Source organism: Gobius niger (assembly GCF_951799975.1).
Source record: "Gobius niger genome assembly, chromosome: 7".
Taxonomy (NCBI): Eukaryota; Metazoa; Chordata; class Actinopteri; order Gobiiformes; family Gobiidae; genus Gobius; species Gobius niger.
In genome coordinates, this window is record NC_136858.1 from 16,835,088 (window position 1) to 16,850,552 (window position 15,465).

At 40.9% G+C, this 15,465-nt stretch overlaps 1 protein-coding gene across 2 annotated transcripts in view; it reads left to right on the top strand.

Moving 5' to 3' along the window:
- adam12b (ADAM metallopeptidase domain 12b) overlaps positions 1 to 14,629 on the top strand; it is a 92,318-nt gene extending 77,689 nt beyond the window's left edge. The window contains exons 17-23 of one of the 2 annotated variants that reach the window (XM_079559549.1): positions 795 to 872; positions 3,007 to 3,115; positions 4,118 to 4,304; positions 4,781 to 4,889; positions 6,519 to 6,773; positions 12,695 to 12,870; positions 14,051 to 14,629. In XM_079559549.1, the coding sequence (XP_079415675.1) occupies positions 795 to 872; positions 3,007 to 3,115; positions 4,118 to 4,304; positions 4,781 to 4,889; positions 6,519 to 6,773; positions 12,695 to 12,870; positions 14,051 to 14,099 (963 nt within the window). In that variant the 3' untranslated portion in view covers positions 14,100 to 14,629. The remainder of the gene's footprint in view (positions 1 to 794; positions 873 to 3,006; positions 3,116 to 4,117; positions 4,305 to 4,780; positions 4,890 to 6,518; positions 6,774 to 12,694; positions 12,871 to 14,050) is intronic. The other variant, XM_079559550.1, reaches the window with a different exon arrangement.
- The last annotated feature ends 836 nt before the right edge of the window (positions 14,630 to 15,465 follow it).

Below are 15,465 nucleotides of genomic sequence, written 5' to 3' on the forward strand. Positions count from 1 at the left end.
TCTGCGTTACTCACTGCAGTTTAACACCTGTACCACACAATTGCACTAAATTGCATCATTCCAGAGTTTAAATATTAAAGTAAAACCTTTGCTTTATATTTCTTTTTCATTTCCCATGGGTTCCCCTGGCACGTCATGAAATGTTTTACTGTGTACTTACATAGTGTCGTTACAGAAGTATTTACAAGGACATTTTATGCTTGATTTCAATATTTTATTAAGTTCAGCATCGACTTCTGTCTGCTAGTAAGGTAACTAAATGTGTTAAAAAGTTTCTACTGTAATACTAACCCCAGCCACAAGAGGTCAGCGCATAGGCCTCTGCCGCTCTGCTGCATTCTGTGTGGTTTATAAACATAAATCTGTTTAAGATCTTTTCCAATTGCACCATTTTAAAACGCATTACGGTCTCTGGATGTAATACTAATGTGTTCCTATGTGCCATACCATATAACTCGGCAGTTTTAAAGCAATCAAATCGTCTTCCAAACCCACAAAACAACATTTCACTTTTAAAACTCCATGTCAACTCCTGCTATAAAGCACACTGGGGGCGATGCTCGAGAGCGCCTTTTTTTACCAGCCAGTATTACCTTTACTGCTTTACTTGTGAAATCCCTCAGTAAGTGAGCATCGCTCATTTGGCGTTGCGTGCAGAAAGCTTATAAATCTTTCCTGACATTTAGCTTAAGCCATGGAGGTCCTATAAAAATTTACCTGCAATACAGCTCTTTTTTATTATTTATTTGAATTTATTTCCTCTCAAACTGCCTGAATTATTGTGTCTTTTATAGGTGTGCCTGAACCGCCAGTGCCAGAACGTGAGCGTGTTTGGCGTACACGAGTGCTCCGGGAAGTGCAACGGACGTGGGGTGAGTGCAAAGTCGTTCTTATACAGCTTTGGGTGTTAATTAGACACTACGGCTTGTCAAACTGTTAAACGAGCCTGTGAATCCGGCGCATTTCACTAAAGTCACCTAAGAAATGCAGTCAGTCCACGGCTCCTAAACACAACAGAGTATTTTACGATGTCGTTTTAGCAGCCGCTCGTCGCTTTTTACCCCGTCTGTCTTCATTAGACCGCTGCGTCGAAGTGGAGTTTTTTTTTTTTTTTTGTGTCAGTTATGGAAAGGTTGTCCATCACACAGTCGTTTAAAAGTTTGTGAAGGATTTATTTTGTTATGATATTTATTTAGTTTTTTTGAAAAGAGACATTGTGCATGAACCGAGCATATTTTCTCCAGTTTGGCTTCACACAAATCGAAAATCTGTCTGGAAAAAAGCGTCGAAATAGCGACAAATATTAGAAGAAAACGAGCATGGAAACGCAACAAATAAAGCGTCAATGAGTGACATCATAACACAACAAAAGAATGACAAAAAATATGTGAAAATGTGACAAAAACACAGGAGAAAAAAAAGCCACAAAAAGGGTGCAAAAGAGCAACAAAAATGTGACAAAAATTATCAACAATGTGAAAAACTCAACTAAAAAAATGCAGAAATTAGATGAAAAAGAACCTGAAAAAAGACACAGCAATACAGCAATAACGCAAGGAAAAGATGGCTGTGTAGGCTCTCAAGGTCTTGTAAATGAGGCCTATAGACTGTAAACATTCCAGTTAAGAAGCTTTTAGATTTGGGTAAAGCCGAACTGGAGAAAATCCACTCGTTAAGGCGGGTGGTTAGAGGCTACCGTATTTTCCGGACTATAATATTTTTTTCCTAGTTTGGCAAGGGGTGCGACTTATACTCAGGTGCGACTTATATATCAAAATATATATTTTCACATGTTTGTTATTTTCACGCTGGCAGCCGCTAGAGGGCGCTCTAGGCTTGTGTACCAGTATCAGCTACTTCTGTACCACTGAAAATGAATTAAACGGTAAACGAGCTGCAGTAAAAAAGTGTGGAGTGAGCGAGAAATTTGTGAGGGACTGGCGAAAAACGGCGCAAGAAAACAAAAAAAGCTAATCGTGAGCTAAAAGCTAGATGGCCACAGCTGGAGGAACAACGTGATGCCAAGAGAGGCTTGTAAACGTCTCCATTCCCAGGTAGTTGCCAAGACTGGTGCGACTTTTACACTGGAGCGACTTATATGTTTTTTTCTTCTTCATTATTCGTTTTTTGGCTGGTGCGACTTATACTCCGGACCGACTTATAGTCCGGAATATACAGTCATAAACATTATATAGATACACCCGCGTTGGCGCTTTTAGGCTTATGTCCTTGGTAGTCCCTAATCCCCTCATTTTGAAGTACCTCTACTCGTTTTTCTCACTTTATAAAGGTATGGCACATGTTTTGAACTCTTCTATCAACTCACCCTTCTTCTGAAGGCACTATCCGCAGATCTAGTTTCCTCTTTTTATTCGAGTGTTTGACATGTACAAATTGCCTCTTGATCCTGGATGTTACTGTACATAAAGAGAACATATTGAGTTGTTTTCCCCTATCAAAGCTGCCCGATAAAACCACAGCCGGAGTGATGATGATAAAAGCCAGATGTTTCCGCTAGGTTCGTGTCAAAGACCTCTCTTTAGATAACTCCCTTCCCTTTATATTTCATGTTTCAACGAGGTGTTGTGCAAGTGCCGTATTCCACTACACAAATACAGATAGGGTTCCTACTCAATCAAAACTCTCCCCAAGTGCCTCTTAACCCCGGGGTTTGAAGGAGTGTCCCGGGCCTGTAGGAGCACTGAAGGCGCTGCGCTGGTTCTTTTGGAGCTAAATGTACAAGTCCCCCGCGGCCTGCTCCTCCACTGACAGCTGGACCGCCTCAAGTCGCCCCCGGGAATCCTCTTGTATCAGACTCCTGCTCTGGAAACGCAAGGCTTTAAAAGGGATGGACTACCCCGGACACATGTTTTACCCATCACTACAAGTTCTGGACATTACATCGCAAATGTATTTCAATGAAATAGGAACTTCACTTAACAAATAAGAGGTATAAGAAGCACCAGTTAAGATTAAAGCAATAGTTTCCATGTTTTCTTTTTACAGGTGTGCAACAATAAGAAGAACTGCCACTGTGAGGCGCACTGGGCTCCTCCTTTCTGTGAGAAGGCAGGCTTTGGGGGGAGCCTTGACAGTGGACCAATGAGACTGGCAGGTACTGTAGTCATCCTTCACTCATGCGACAATTCATGCCAAAAACATATTTAAGTTCCTCATATTCCTAAAATAGTAGTAATGTATTATACTCTTTGTATACGAGAACAAAGATAGAACAGTGCCTACAGTTCAGATATTAGTTTTGTTGTAAGATTTTTCTATCTTTTGTGTTGTTAAGTGGCTTTTGCAATCAGTCTGTGAATAACTTTATATGACTGTAGCTCTGTATCTGTTAGAACTTCTTAATCTCCACCTGAACCGAGAACATTTTCTCCAGTTTTTTTCCTCAATCTAAAAGCTTCTTGAAAAAAGTGTCAAAATAGCAAAAAATATTAGACTAAAGCATGACGAAAAAGCAACAGAAATGCCACAACACAGCAACAGCACGAGGAAAAGGATCCATTTAGATGAGTTTTGTAGGTCTTAGCTTTCAAATGCTGGCTGTAAATCGGCTGTAAACCTTTAGATTTGGGTAGCGCTGAACTGGAGAAAATGCGCTCGGTTAAGGCGGGGGTTAATGAACATTTCTTTTGCAAAAGCAGATGATGAATTGAACATTTGCATATCTTAGTAGTGAAACAAAGTTATGAGGATCTGATGGAGAATGATTTGCTTAAATATATACTGTAGCTTTAAAATAGATTTTTAAGGAAATCACAAGCCTCCTCCCCCATTAATCTAGTTACACAAATGAGCTCTTCAGTTCTAGAGATTGTACTGCGACTTTTGCTGAGCTGAAGCATTCAAGTGTCAGTTATTGTTAATATTGTGTAACACATGTGACACATTTGTATATATAAACTTAGATAAGGAGCCTGAACAGCATATAATAAAAGAACCTGCAATGTCTATTTTCCCTCCCTGTTAATATTTGCTTTGAACTTTTGGCCCTCCTTCATTCTCCTCCATCCTCCATCCCACAGTACATTCCAAAAACAACAGTGAAACGCTTGTCGGGCCTAACATTAACGGTGTGTGTCCTGTCGCTCTTGTGCTGTAGATGTGCGTGTGTGTGTATTAATGTGCGTGTTGTCATATGTGGCATCAGCCGACAGTGTGATCATCACTGTGGCGGTGCTGGTCACCCTGCTCAGCCTCCTGCTCGTCACCGGACTGGTCTTCCTCAAGAGGAAGACTCTGCTGCGCCTCCTGTTCGCCAACAAGAAGAGCACCTTAGAGAAGCTCAGGTACAGAATTACTTTGAAATCATAGCTGTTGTTGTTCTTTGTGGTGTTTTTTCAATCATCTGTTTCTAATAGCTGTTGGCCTGTGGTTTTCAAACACTTTGCAGAAAAAAGTACAATGCCAGGTATAAATATAGATCTAAAATAGGACCAAAGTATGACCCAAGTAAACTGAAAAATGCAAATAACATGATTAGATTTGAGTTTGAATTTAACCTCTTAACCCCCGCCTTAACTGAGCACATTTTCTCTAGAAGCTTTTAGATTTGGGTAACGCTGAACATATACTCAGTTCAGGGAAAAAGTCTATATCTTATGCTTACATGTTTATTAGTATATTATCATTTAGTATACCTGATATTCTCTGTAATTCTTATGATAAATTAGCAAATTATATCAGGTTATGAGATTAAAGTCATGCTTTTCTTACACCTCTTCAATAATTAAGAAAACATGATTTTTGCTTTTTTTTCCACTAGATCCATGGAGACGGGTAGACCGACCAGTCCAATCCGCTCCCATTCTTTGTACCGACCGACATCGCTCCGCAAACCTCCCCCCAAACCATCTACCGCCAATATTTACAAGGTTTGTCCCTCTGTGTTCTCTCCATACACTGTACTGTTCTGCATGATCTCAAATGACCATGTATAGCCGTAATCCAACACCAAGGCGCACGTCAATCACAGACAAACTCTGTTTGCAAAGCCACGGCACGCTCCTGCTCAGGTCTGGATTGTTGACGGCACAAGGTGAAGGCATGCTGCTTTGTGCATTTCTATCTCTTCAATTATTAATTATGAGCCTATTGTGGACAGCGCAGCAGGCAGAAGACTCATGAATGGCAGATTGTCCCATTAAAATGCAATAGCCAGACCCTGGATATAGCAATTACAGCCACACAGGGGGTTTATTTGTGATGTGGGGGGGGTTTATCAGAGACATTGATAGAAAATAAGTTGGTTCTTATTGACGTGATTGCAAGTCATTCGGATAGTAACATATTTTAATCAAATAAGAAATGAGAAATGGTTCATTGTTATGCTAATGTCCAGATGTCGCTCAATATTAACAGCTTCTAAAGGGACTAAAGTGCGCGCTGACCCCCCGCCACCAGTTTTGGATCTCCGAATGTGCCGAAAGATAACAGCTGTTATGGACATGTGGTTGAACTCAGGTCCATGAAGTTCTCTTGAATACTTTTCCAAATGTCATGAAAATGTAACGTCGATGCACAAATTTAATCAGTCTGGTCCGGAAATGGGTTTACAATGATCCATGATGACTTCAATCTTGGAACAATGCAACGCTACAAAGAAATGACTTTTATGAATTAAATGAATTTTATTAAGACTGCTTTTCTGAAGCACTTTTGGTACTGGCTATTATACAAAACATGGAAATGTCTTCTGGACCACCTGTTCCGAACTTGACAGATACGCTTTGCAGGAGAGCCGATTGTTTTGCGTTGTACGTATTTTCTTAAAATGAATAGAATATTATTTTAAAAAGTAATTTTACTTATATAACAAAGCAAAACATGTACATTTCAAATAGGGTATGGGTTAGGGTTAGGGTTAGGGTTAGGGTTAAAGTAACTTGTTTACCTCAGTAAATTCTTTTCGTAGTGCCTCTGGGGGTGATTGGGGGGTCTTTCATCTCCCCCTGGTGTCTCTGGCCAGAAAACCACCCTTGCAACTTTCCCTGTTCCGACCCGGAGGCGCAATACACACCAATAGAATCATAAAGAAGAAGCTAACAGGCTAACGGGCAAAGCTAACTGTGGGCTAGCGCCACTTTAGCAGTATTTACAGCCAGAGTGAAAAAAAAATATCTCCATGATTTAATTGGGTACATATGAGTACAATATCCCTCTCTCCCTTTGTCTTTTCTGTCAGCGTTGTATTTACTCTCATAGACGATTAATGAGGAAAATAACGCAACATACTACGACACCTGCAGTGGCGCTTGTGGCCTCTAGGGGCATGAGTTACCTATTACTGCTTAGATATTCAGACAATCAAAGGAATTCAGACAATTGCCAAAAAACAACTCAACTTTTTTTTCGGGATGTGCGGGAGGGTTTGTGAGAGCAAGAAACGAGTTGGGGCCGCTTCTAACAGCTTAAATTCAACTTTCTTCTTTTGTCATTAGAAAAAAAAACTTTCATTTATCCTTGAAATACTAAAACAAATGCCCTCTCTGTGTCTCTTTCAGCCGTCTTTCATGAGCGTGGAGCCTCTCCTGCCCACTCACAGTTTCCACTCCCACAGCCTGCGCAGACTCCCCCTGTACCAGCCGCTGCACATCAGTCAGCCCATGCCCGCGTCTCTGAGTGTGGGCCAGCCCGCTCTGCCCCCTCTGCCCGCTCACCACCGCCTGCTGCCCGTCCACACCTCCGTACTCTCGCCCTCAAGGGTGCCGCCCTTCAACAGCCTGCCACGCCAGCAGTCCTCTTACATAGTGGATCAGGTAGAAATACTTAGACAGATTGCATTTGCTGCATATTCAACTTCAGACTATGTTTGCGTGAGCTCAATCATACTGCCATTTTCCATCATAGAAAAAGCTTATCAAGCTGTCGTCCATACTGGGTTGTAGACAGCTTTCCACTGACTTTATACCAGGTGTATAAATTGCCCATTTTGTCTTTTCCTCATGACAGTTTTAAGTAATCAGATAGTTCTTTATACAAAATTGAAATGAACAATTGGGTCGGATGAAATCTGTCATGCGGTTGTGATTACTAGTACGAAATGGCTTCTGCAGGTGCATGAAATGATTGGCAAATATATGAATATTAATATTTAGTTTCAAAGATTGGACTTTTTGATCGCTTTCGTGAATACCTTCTGATTACATAGATTGATTTTTTTTTTTTTTTTTTTTGAAACGGGAGCCCAATCAAGTTTCTTTATGAATATGCAATTTCACACAGGTGCATGTTTTCTTTGGTTTACTTTGGATTTAGAAAAAAATACCAGCTTTGACTCCTGCAGTCCCCCACCTACATAGAAGCTGATACATGTTACAGCAACATGGAGACATGCCTATTCAGTTTGATATATCGCCCACAGCTCACACGCTTTAATTCAATGCCACACTCGAATTAAGAAAACCCAGTGGTGCAGAACTTTGATCATGGCCATCCATCTTTACATAATGCTTTAAACATATGATTAATAGTGATGAGAAATACATGGGAATTACAGCGAAAGGCTTAGAATAGCCTCAGGTACGTCTTATTCACTTCAGTTAGTGTTAGACCGTGGAAGCCGCTGTTATACTGTGTTGTGGTCAGCCCTAAAATATCGACCGCAAATTCCAATGAGTGTTGCGAGGTTTCTGCTGAGCTGGCTGGATAGATAGTAAATCCGTCTGCTCCCTCACTTCGGTCCAAATCCACGTGGACTTTTTTTTAATATATATATAATACGGGATGTCCTTACTGCTCAAAGTTATTGGCAGATGGTTCACGAGACATTAGCTTCCCGATGTGACATTTTGTTTTATTGTAGTCATGATCTTGTGTGTTTTGTTTTGTTAAATAGTTGCCATTAATTATTCAGGTAAGCGCAGCCCTGTCTGCATCAGTCACTGCAGCGATTCAACATTTACATTTCGGGAGGCGCGTGCCAACCCCAAATGCACTTTAGCTGAAAGGCCGAGGTTTGCTCTATAAATATCAGGGGCTTGCCAAAACAATGCTCTGCCCTAATATCTGCCCGCTCACTTTGCCTCGCTGGAATGGCTTTTGAAAATTTAATAAGACAAGAAAAAGAAAAACTTGGCTCAGGACCATATAGTTGGATTACAGTGCAGGTGGGGCGCCGAAGGTTCCTTACTGTAACTGCTCACACGAAAAAACCTCTTAAAAAAAACCCTGTCATCTTTAGAAACTCAGAATAATGTCTTTGCTTTGGGCCGGACACACATGCATTTTTCAACTTCTCATGTGGCTTTTTTCTGGAAGGTGGTTATACGCCCCGGGGCTCGTAGATCTCTCTGCAGTCACCACGGACAGAGCCATCTTTCATTTTGAATTAAGCTATGGGAAGGAAGCAGCCCCCAAATGCTCCTTCACAATGCAGTGGCCTGAGCCAGCGCTGCCATTACAAAACACGCATGGAGTGAGTCTATGTTGCACAAGCAGACACATCGTTTACATCTTTGTCAATCACTTTGTTTTCCCGGTGTCTGTTTGGAAGAACCTGGTGGGGATTTTATCAGTGTGGTTTACTTTTCAATATAGCTGTGTTTTGCAATGTAATCCTCGATGACTCCGAAAAGATTTTGCAGTTGTTACTAGGGATGCACCAGTCCAGTTTTTTTGCTACCGATACCCATACTGGGATTTGAGTATCTGCCGATATCCGATATTTACCGATACCAAGAGACCATACCATTTTAATTTTCACTCTTTTCTCCATTTTGATATCAATAAAGTCATATTTTATTGTCATGATATCAGATCAATTATCAGTAATATCTATTATAAAATTTAACAAGGATTACTGGACTTTTCTACACTAAATATCCTTGGGTATATGACAACTCATATTAAGTGATCTGTACAAATATGTTGGATCAGTTATTTCTTTATTAGGTTACTTTAGGTATTTCTATCATAGTTTCTGGCCCCGCCTTGATTAGTTTTCATTAGCATTAGCGTTAGCTCCCACCAGCTTTAGCATACTGATGCTAACCACTGAATTTTGCGCGGTGATGAAAAATACATTTGCGGAGATTAAGACTCAGCGGTTGGATTCCCCTGGTTTCCCCTTTAAAATGATATACAGCATGCCCATATTCACTTAGGTTTAGGTGGTAAAAGTTATATTTTTAAGGCATTGAGAGCCAAAACTGGTATCTGTTCAGTATCGGATGTTTGTGGCCGATATCCGACACCAGTATCGGACCAGGGCATCCCTAGTTGTTACAGTCTTGTGCTCCCGGACCCTAACAAATCAATTACTAGATAATCAGTCCTATATTTGGTTCAGTTTCAATAAACACTCCTTAAGGTCAACTTGACACTGAATAAAAAACTGGCCAAGCTTCCCAAGGTCTGCAGCTCGTTCCCTGCCTCAAACCCAAGTATAATCTCGTGTGTGCGATATTTAAAACTTTTGGATGTTGATCTTAATGTAAACAGACTGAAGTCTCAGCCTCCTCTGAACGTGTTTCTCCAGAGACCAGTGTTTTCATGCAACACTGGCTTGTTGACTGTATGTGGAACGTTATCAGTGTCGTTTCCAATTAATGTTCACTTTTATCCCTTTTATGCCACGGTAAGAATCCCCTGTGGCAGGAGCGCATCACCCCACACTCGCAAACAGTGTCCTTCGGGGATTTCAGCCCTCAACCTATCGTCCTTTGAACCAAGTTAGCTCAGTGGGGATTCCTGTTTTATTTGACTTTTCTTGTGCGCTACTGCAGTTTTGAGCTATTGGCTTCTGTAACATGGGCTTTGGAGAAACACAAACATTGACACTTAATATAATTGATGTGTTCGAGGTCACTGCGTCAATAAAGCATTACTGGTCAGTCATGATATTGGACTGTGCCGGGTCCATTCAAATAGAAATGTCAAACTAGTGACATTTGATGGTCATTTCCATTTCTATGGTTCTACAGGAGCTGCCTTTTAGCGACACATTAAAACAGGTCTGATAAGGTTGTGGATGAGAGGATTGTTTCTTCATAATACGTTTAAAGCAGCCTTTATCCCTATTTTACTGGTGAATCCTAAGGCGATAAATTGTGTGCAGGAGGATTTGACATTCATAGGATGTTGAGGTTCTTTCTCAGTTTTGATTGGACGCACTTGTGGAGCTTCTACATCAGTCCATAAAAAGTACAGTATATTATGACCTCAGACACAATCATCTACGACCACGTCTTGAAAAGATTAAAATCCTTGAAAATCTTGCATAGAATAATACAATAGGAGCTTAAGTGGATCAGTGGGCGTCTCTGCTGCAATCATTTTGTCCTTGTACAAAACAGCCTTTTTTATACATGAATGTGTAAGCAAAGTTTTATTTTCCATCAGATAAAGTCGAGGTTTAGTTAAATCCAGGTGGCAACAAGTAGAAGTTTTTTTTATTTGGATCCACATCTCCTCAAAGAAGCTTCTTCAGATCGTTTTCCCATAGTTTGAAAACCTGTGCGAAGGAGTTGGACCATCCAGTTGTTTACTTAAAGTGCATATGCTTTTTTAGAAGGATAACATCAGTTGGGTTTTTATTTCAGTGAAACAGCCATTCAATGAAGAAATGTTGGGCAGAAAAGTTACTGTTATTTGAATTTTTAAGCTACTGACAGGAAGTGACATAGATAAAGGTAAAGCTCCAGAGCAGTTTGACTCGTTTCCCCATTGACATGATATGGCAACAGTTTAACCTGTTAGCTGCCACCTTAAGGTTAGGTTTAGGGTTGGGGTTAGGGTTAGGGTTAACAATTCTTTATATCTAAATCTCAAAGCGTTTTGACTGGAGTGCTTACAGCCCATATGCCAGTGTGATACCTCATTTGAAAGCCAAGACCTTCTAGTTTCTAAAAACATATGTGAGATCTGTGTGAGTGAAACACAACTTACATTACATTTGCTGTTCTTAACCCTAATCATATTAGGGTTAACTAACCCTAACCCTAGCGGCAGGTAACAGGTTACAATTGTTTGCCTTCATCTATGTCACTTCCTGTCAGTGTCCAGTAAGGAAGTGAAACTATAAACATCACAAAAATGGCCAAACTAAAGAAAGCCGAGTACAATCTTCAGCAAAATCTTAAATAGAATTGTGTTAGCAAAAATTATGTCAAATGTGTCATATGCACTTTAACTTGCTAGATTTTTTTCAAACCTCCTGGACGAGTGAGAGCTTACCAAACTGCCTCAGATACACTCAGATGCAGTAAGAATCGGTAAAATGTGGGTCCACTCTGTGAAGTTCACCCTGGATGAACGGCATTTTCACTGAAGCTCCCTGTGATGGTGGATGTACATCACTGCCTCTCCTGCTCACTGTAGATTACCACACAGCACGAGCGGATTGAGATAAACTTCTACTGGCGCAGCACTGCTCCCTTAACACGAGAAAGGCCAGTGCGATAACACAGTGCCCTCTAGCGCCACACGTCCGCCCCTCCTTCGCACCTAATCCATATTTAACACATGCTACGAGGGTGACGTAGCTCATTACTCACGTTTCACCGGTTTACTTTGCATACAGTTGTTAAAGGCATGATGAATGTGCGCCGGCCTACGGTGTGTTTTAAATGAATGTCAAAGGGGAAAGCAGCGAACGCCACGTTTGAGTCTGTATTACATTAGCATGCATGAGGCCGCGCGTGAAAAAGAGTGGATTATCTTTGGAAAAACAAATGCAAACTCTTGACACCATAGAATTGCCTTGATGATGAATGTTGTTTGTGCTTTAAAATAAATTCGACCTGCGCCTGTTGTTGTAGGTGACCCAAATAAGAGCTTAAGAGGGAAACTCATTTGCAAATAACCTAAATGTCAAAATCCGCTTATCGGTTTTTATATGTGTAAAATTTTCCTCCAGAATTTAGCCACAAGAGACGTGCACTGGCACTTATCAGCGCGATTGTGGAAGGTGCTGAGGGTCTAGCTGTGGGGGGGGGGGGGGGGGGGGGGACGCTCTTTAAATCTCTTAACCCTCACCTGAACCAAGCACATTTTATCCGGTTCGGCTTTACCCGAATCAAATGAGCGACAAAAACGTGATGAAAAAAACAATGACAAAGCAACAGAAAAGTGACCAAAAAGGGACAATAATGTGACAAAAAAAATGACAAAAATCCACAAAAGAGTTACAGTAAGAAAAGTGATGGAAAACGAAGCCACAAAAGGAGACAAAACGCAATGAAAAAGAAAAAAGTCAAAAAAGTGACAACAACGAAAAGATCTGTTTAGATGAGTTTTGTAGATCTTAGCTTTCAAATGAGGCATTACACTGGCTAGGTTTGGGTAAAGCTAGACTGCACTTGTTTTAGGTGGGGGTTGAGAGGTTAATGGTTGCAGAAAACTGGCAACCTAAAGTGTGGGGCTCATTCTGCTTGTAATTGTGAATAGAGCTGCATAATAATAAGACGTAAAAAAATCTATGTTGTTAATATATTGGGACAACACTGAGTATGTCCTTTATACTACATAAATATCCTGCATTGGAAGCGACCAAATGCAGACAACTGCTCCAAAACACAGTGAAAATTAGCAACCAAGAGCTTGTTGTACAGTGTAGAGGTCTAAAATTAAATAGCTCTTTATTTTTTGGATTTACTTCTATGCCTAGTTCAATAATTCCACTGCTATATTTGTGAGGAATCTATACATGAGTAAACCAGTCTCTTTGTTCTGTGTGTAGGACTTTGAGAAGCCCAGCCCTCCTCAGAAGCCTCTCCCTGCTGACCCTGTGCTGAGGACGTCCCGCAGGTTCAACAGTCTGTCTGAAGGGGGCAGCAGACTCCACTGCACTGCACCCAGGCCGTTCCCTATACCCACTGTGCCCAGGCCTCCGCCCAGCATCCCCCTACCCAGCAGGTATGAACAAGTGCAGCCAGATTGTTTGTTATTTGGGTGGACCATATGTCGAACATTATACGTGTTTGCCGTGCAGTTCTTCCCTTGGCAGACGTTCAGCGTTTGTGGGTGTTTTATTTTTTATTTTTGAAACTGCTAATGTTCAGGTAATAGTTTATTGGAGGGAGTTTAGTGGTGTCTCCTCAGTCTGCTGTACGCCCTTGACTCTTCACTCTTCTTTAGCTGGTTCTCGCTGTTTTCTGTCTCCGCCCCTGTTCGGTCCAGCTGTTTCCTGAGATCTCCATTTGCTTTGACTTGTTGTTGCTTGACCAGTTTATTGGCCTGGTGCAGTTTTTTCTGAAGATCTTCATTTGCCAGGACATGTTTTTCAGCACAGACTTCTTTGATGTCCAAGGCCTCGTCAGGCTTTTTCTGAAGATCTTGTTTTGGCGGGACTTGCCTTTTTCTTTTCTTTCTGGAGAGATTCCACAGTCAGTATCTTCTGCCTTTGGAGAGTTAGTTCTTGTTCTTCCGGACGTTCTTGTGGAGCTCGGTCCTCATCCTCTCCAGTTTCTGTTGGAGCCTCTTCACCCGTCTGCTCTCCTCAGTCTGGACGGGAGCAGACACATATATTCAAACTGAAAATAGTGCTAATGCCACGAAGCAAAGGTGCAAGATGCAGATTTATTTTTCTTTCTCTCGTGTCGATGACGATGTTAAATCTACACGTAATTGCAGATCTTATACACTAGTATCCAACTTGATTTGGTATGATGCATTAACTTATAATATGGCACAAACGTCAGGCTTTTCACAAATGGCTACTTTTACAACATTCTTTTATGGGGCAAAAATAATTTTACCCTACAAAAAGAAACAAATGTCAGGTATAGCTCTTTTAAATGATATGTTATGTTCTATAGCTACTGAAAATATATATATTTCTGTAACTCATTGCTTTTGTAATACGTCACACCCAACACTGGATAAAACAGTTCCTCAGTCAACTGGCCCGGTCTGTGGATTTCTCAGTCTCCTCCCTGAAGAGGGAGCGACTGTGTGATGGGTGTGTAGGGTCCCTGGAGACTCTATTATTTAACCTTGATTTAACAATAACTATCTTTTCCACGCCTACACCCATCACGTCTTTCTTACTGTATTCCTTACTGTATAATAATTCCATCCATGTCTTGTTTCCCAGGCCTGTACCGGCGCTGCCCTACAGACCGCCAAAGAACACGGACTCCTGAACCTCTCTTGATGAGTTGGTTTCTACACAGACTCTGTCATTTGCACTAAAGACACTAAAGACACTCCAGACGCGAGCTTTCATGTTGAAAGTGAAACAAACGGGGACTAAACATCCGCCGATGGTGCTGCGCCTCTGTACGGCGCTCTGTCCTCACTCAGGTACCAAGGAACTATTTAACTATTTATTATTGAGCTGCGACGTTTTTTGTTTTGTTTTAGTGCTCATGTTTTATACTTAAGTGACACTGCTTATGTACTGTTTTATAAGCAATGATGTGAAAAAGGGAAATGCAGCACAAACTTACTTGTTCACACTCACCAAGTACTGTTACTGGGGGTAAACTGATTCTATTGAAATACTGCAAACACTAAAGTGAATCGGTAAAGTGTCGATCTGAAGTATTCACAATATAACGATTGTATGCATTGGTATACATGTCCCAAATACACGCAACATACTCTAACCTCTTACATTTCTATCATTTTTGATGCCAGCCAATCCAGGCTGCAAGTATTTGGATGATAAGTTTAAAAAACTAAAAAATCTCCTTTATAGTCCGCTCCAAGTTCATGTAATATGTAAGTGTGGACTTAAATGTACCCTTACCACTTGGATATTGGCAGAGACTGGTCTGACACACTTACTTGGGCAATTGAGTTCCAGACTAACACAGCAACACCAAATAATTGCCTCTTCACCGGCGATGTTAAATGTGTCGTGTTAGCCCTCTCCGTGAGCTGAGAAGGAGGGCTTTAAGTGCCATGAGCTGTCCATACTTTCCTGATCTCTCTTCTCTGCCTTTACTGTTTTCTACATTAATTCTTCCACTCTCTATGTTGTCATGAAAGTTTGTGATTTCCCTGTGACTTACTGTTTGTAAGAGGGACTGTTTTTCTAAGCTGTGTTCACTCTCTTGCTGTATCAATGTCATCATGAAGTCTAAGATGTGTAATTGTAACAAAGTCGAAGCCATTGTATTGTAAATTGATCATTTTTCCAGGTATCACTGTCTCTTATTTGTTTTACAAAAATGTACAAACCAATAATATGTAATATCAAACGCCTGTTGATGAGCGTTTGAAGAGAAGCACTACAGTTGTACAACTCTGCCACCTGTGGGCCAGATCTGATCATTACAACCTGTGGTTTTTCTGAAGCAGCTCGTGTGAGGCGGTGGTATAAAGTTAAACAGTGTGGCATTTGGTTCTGCTTGGTTTGGGAACGGTAGTAGGACAATATTTTAACTTGAACTCATTTGAAGTAACTTATGGAAGATAATGCACTTATGAAAGGGGTGGCATATGGAATTTACAACATTAAATTAACAAATCACCACCTGGATTTAAAGACGTAAATATGTAAAC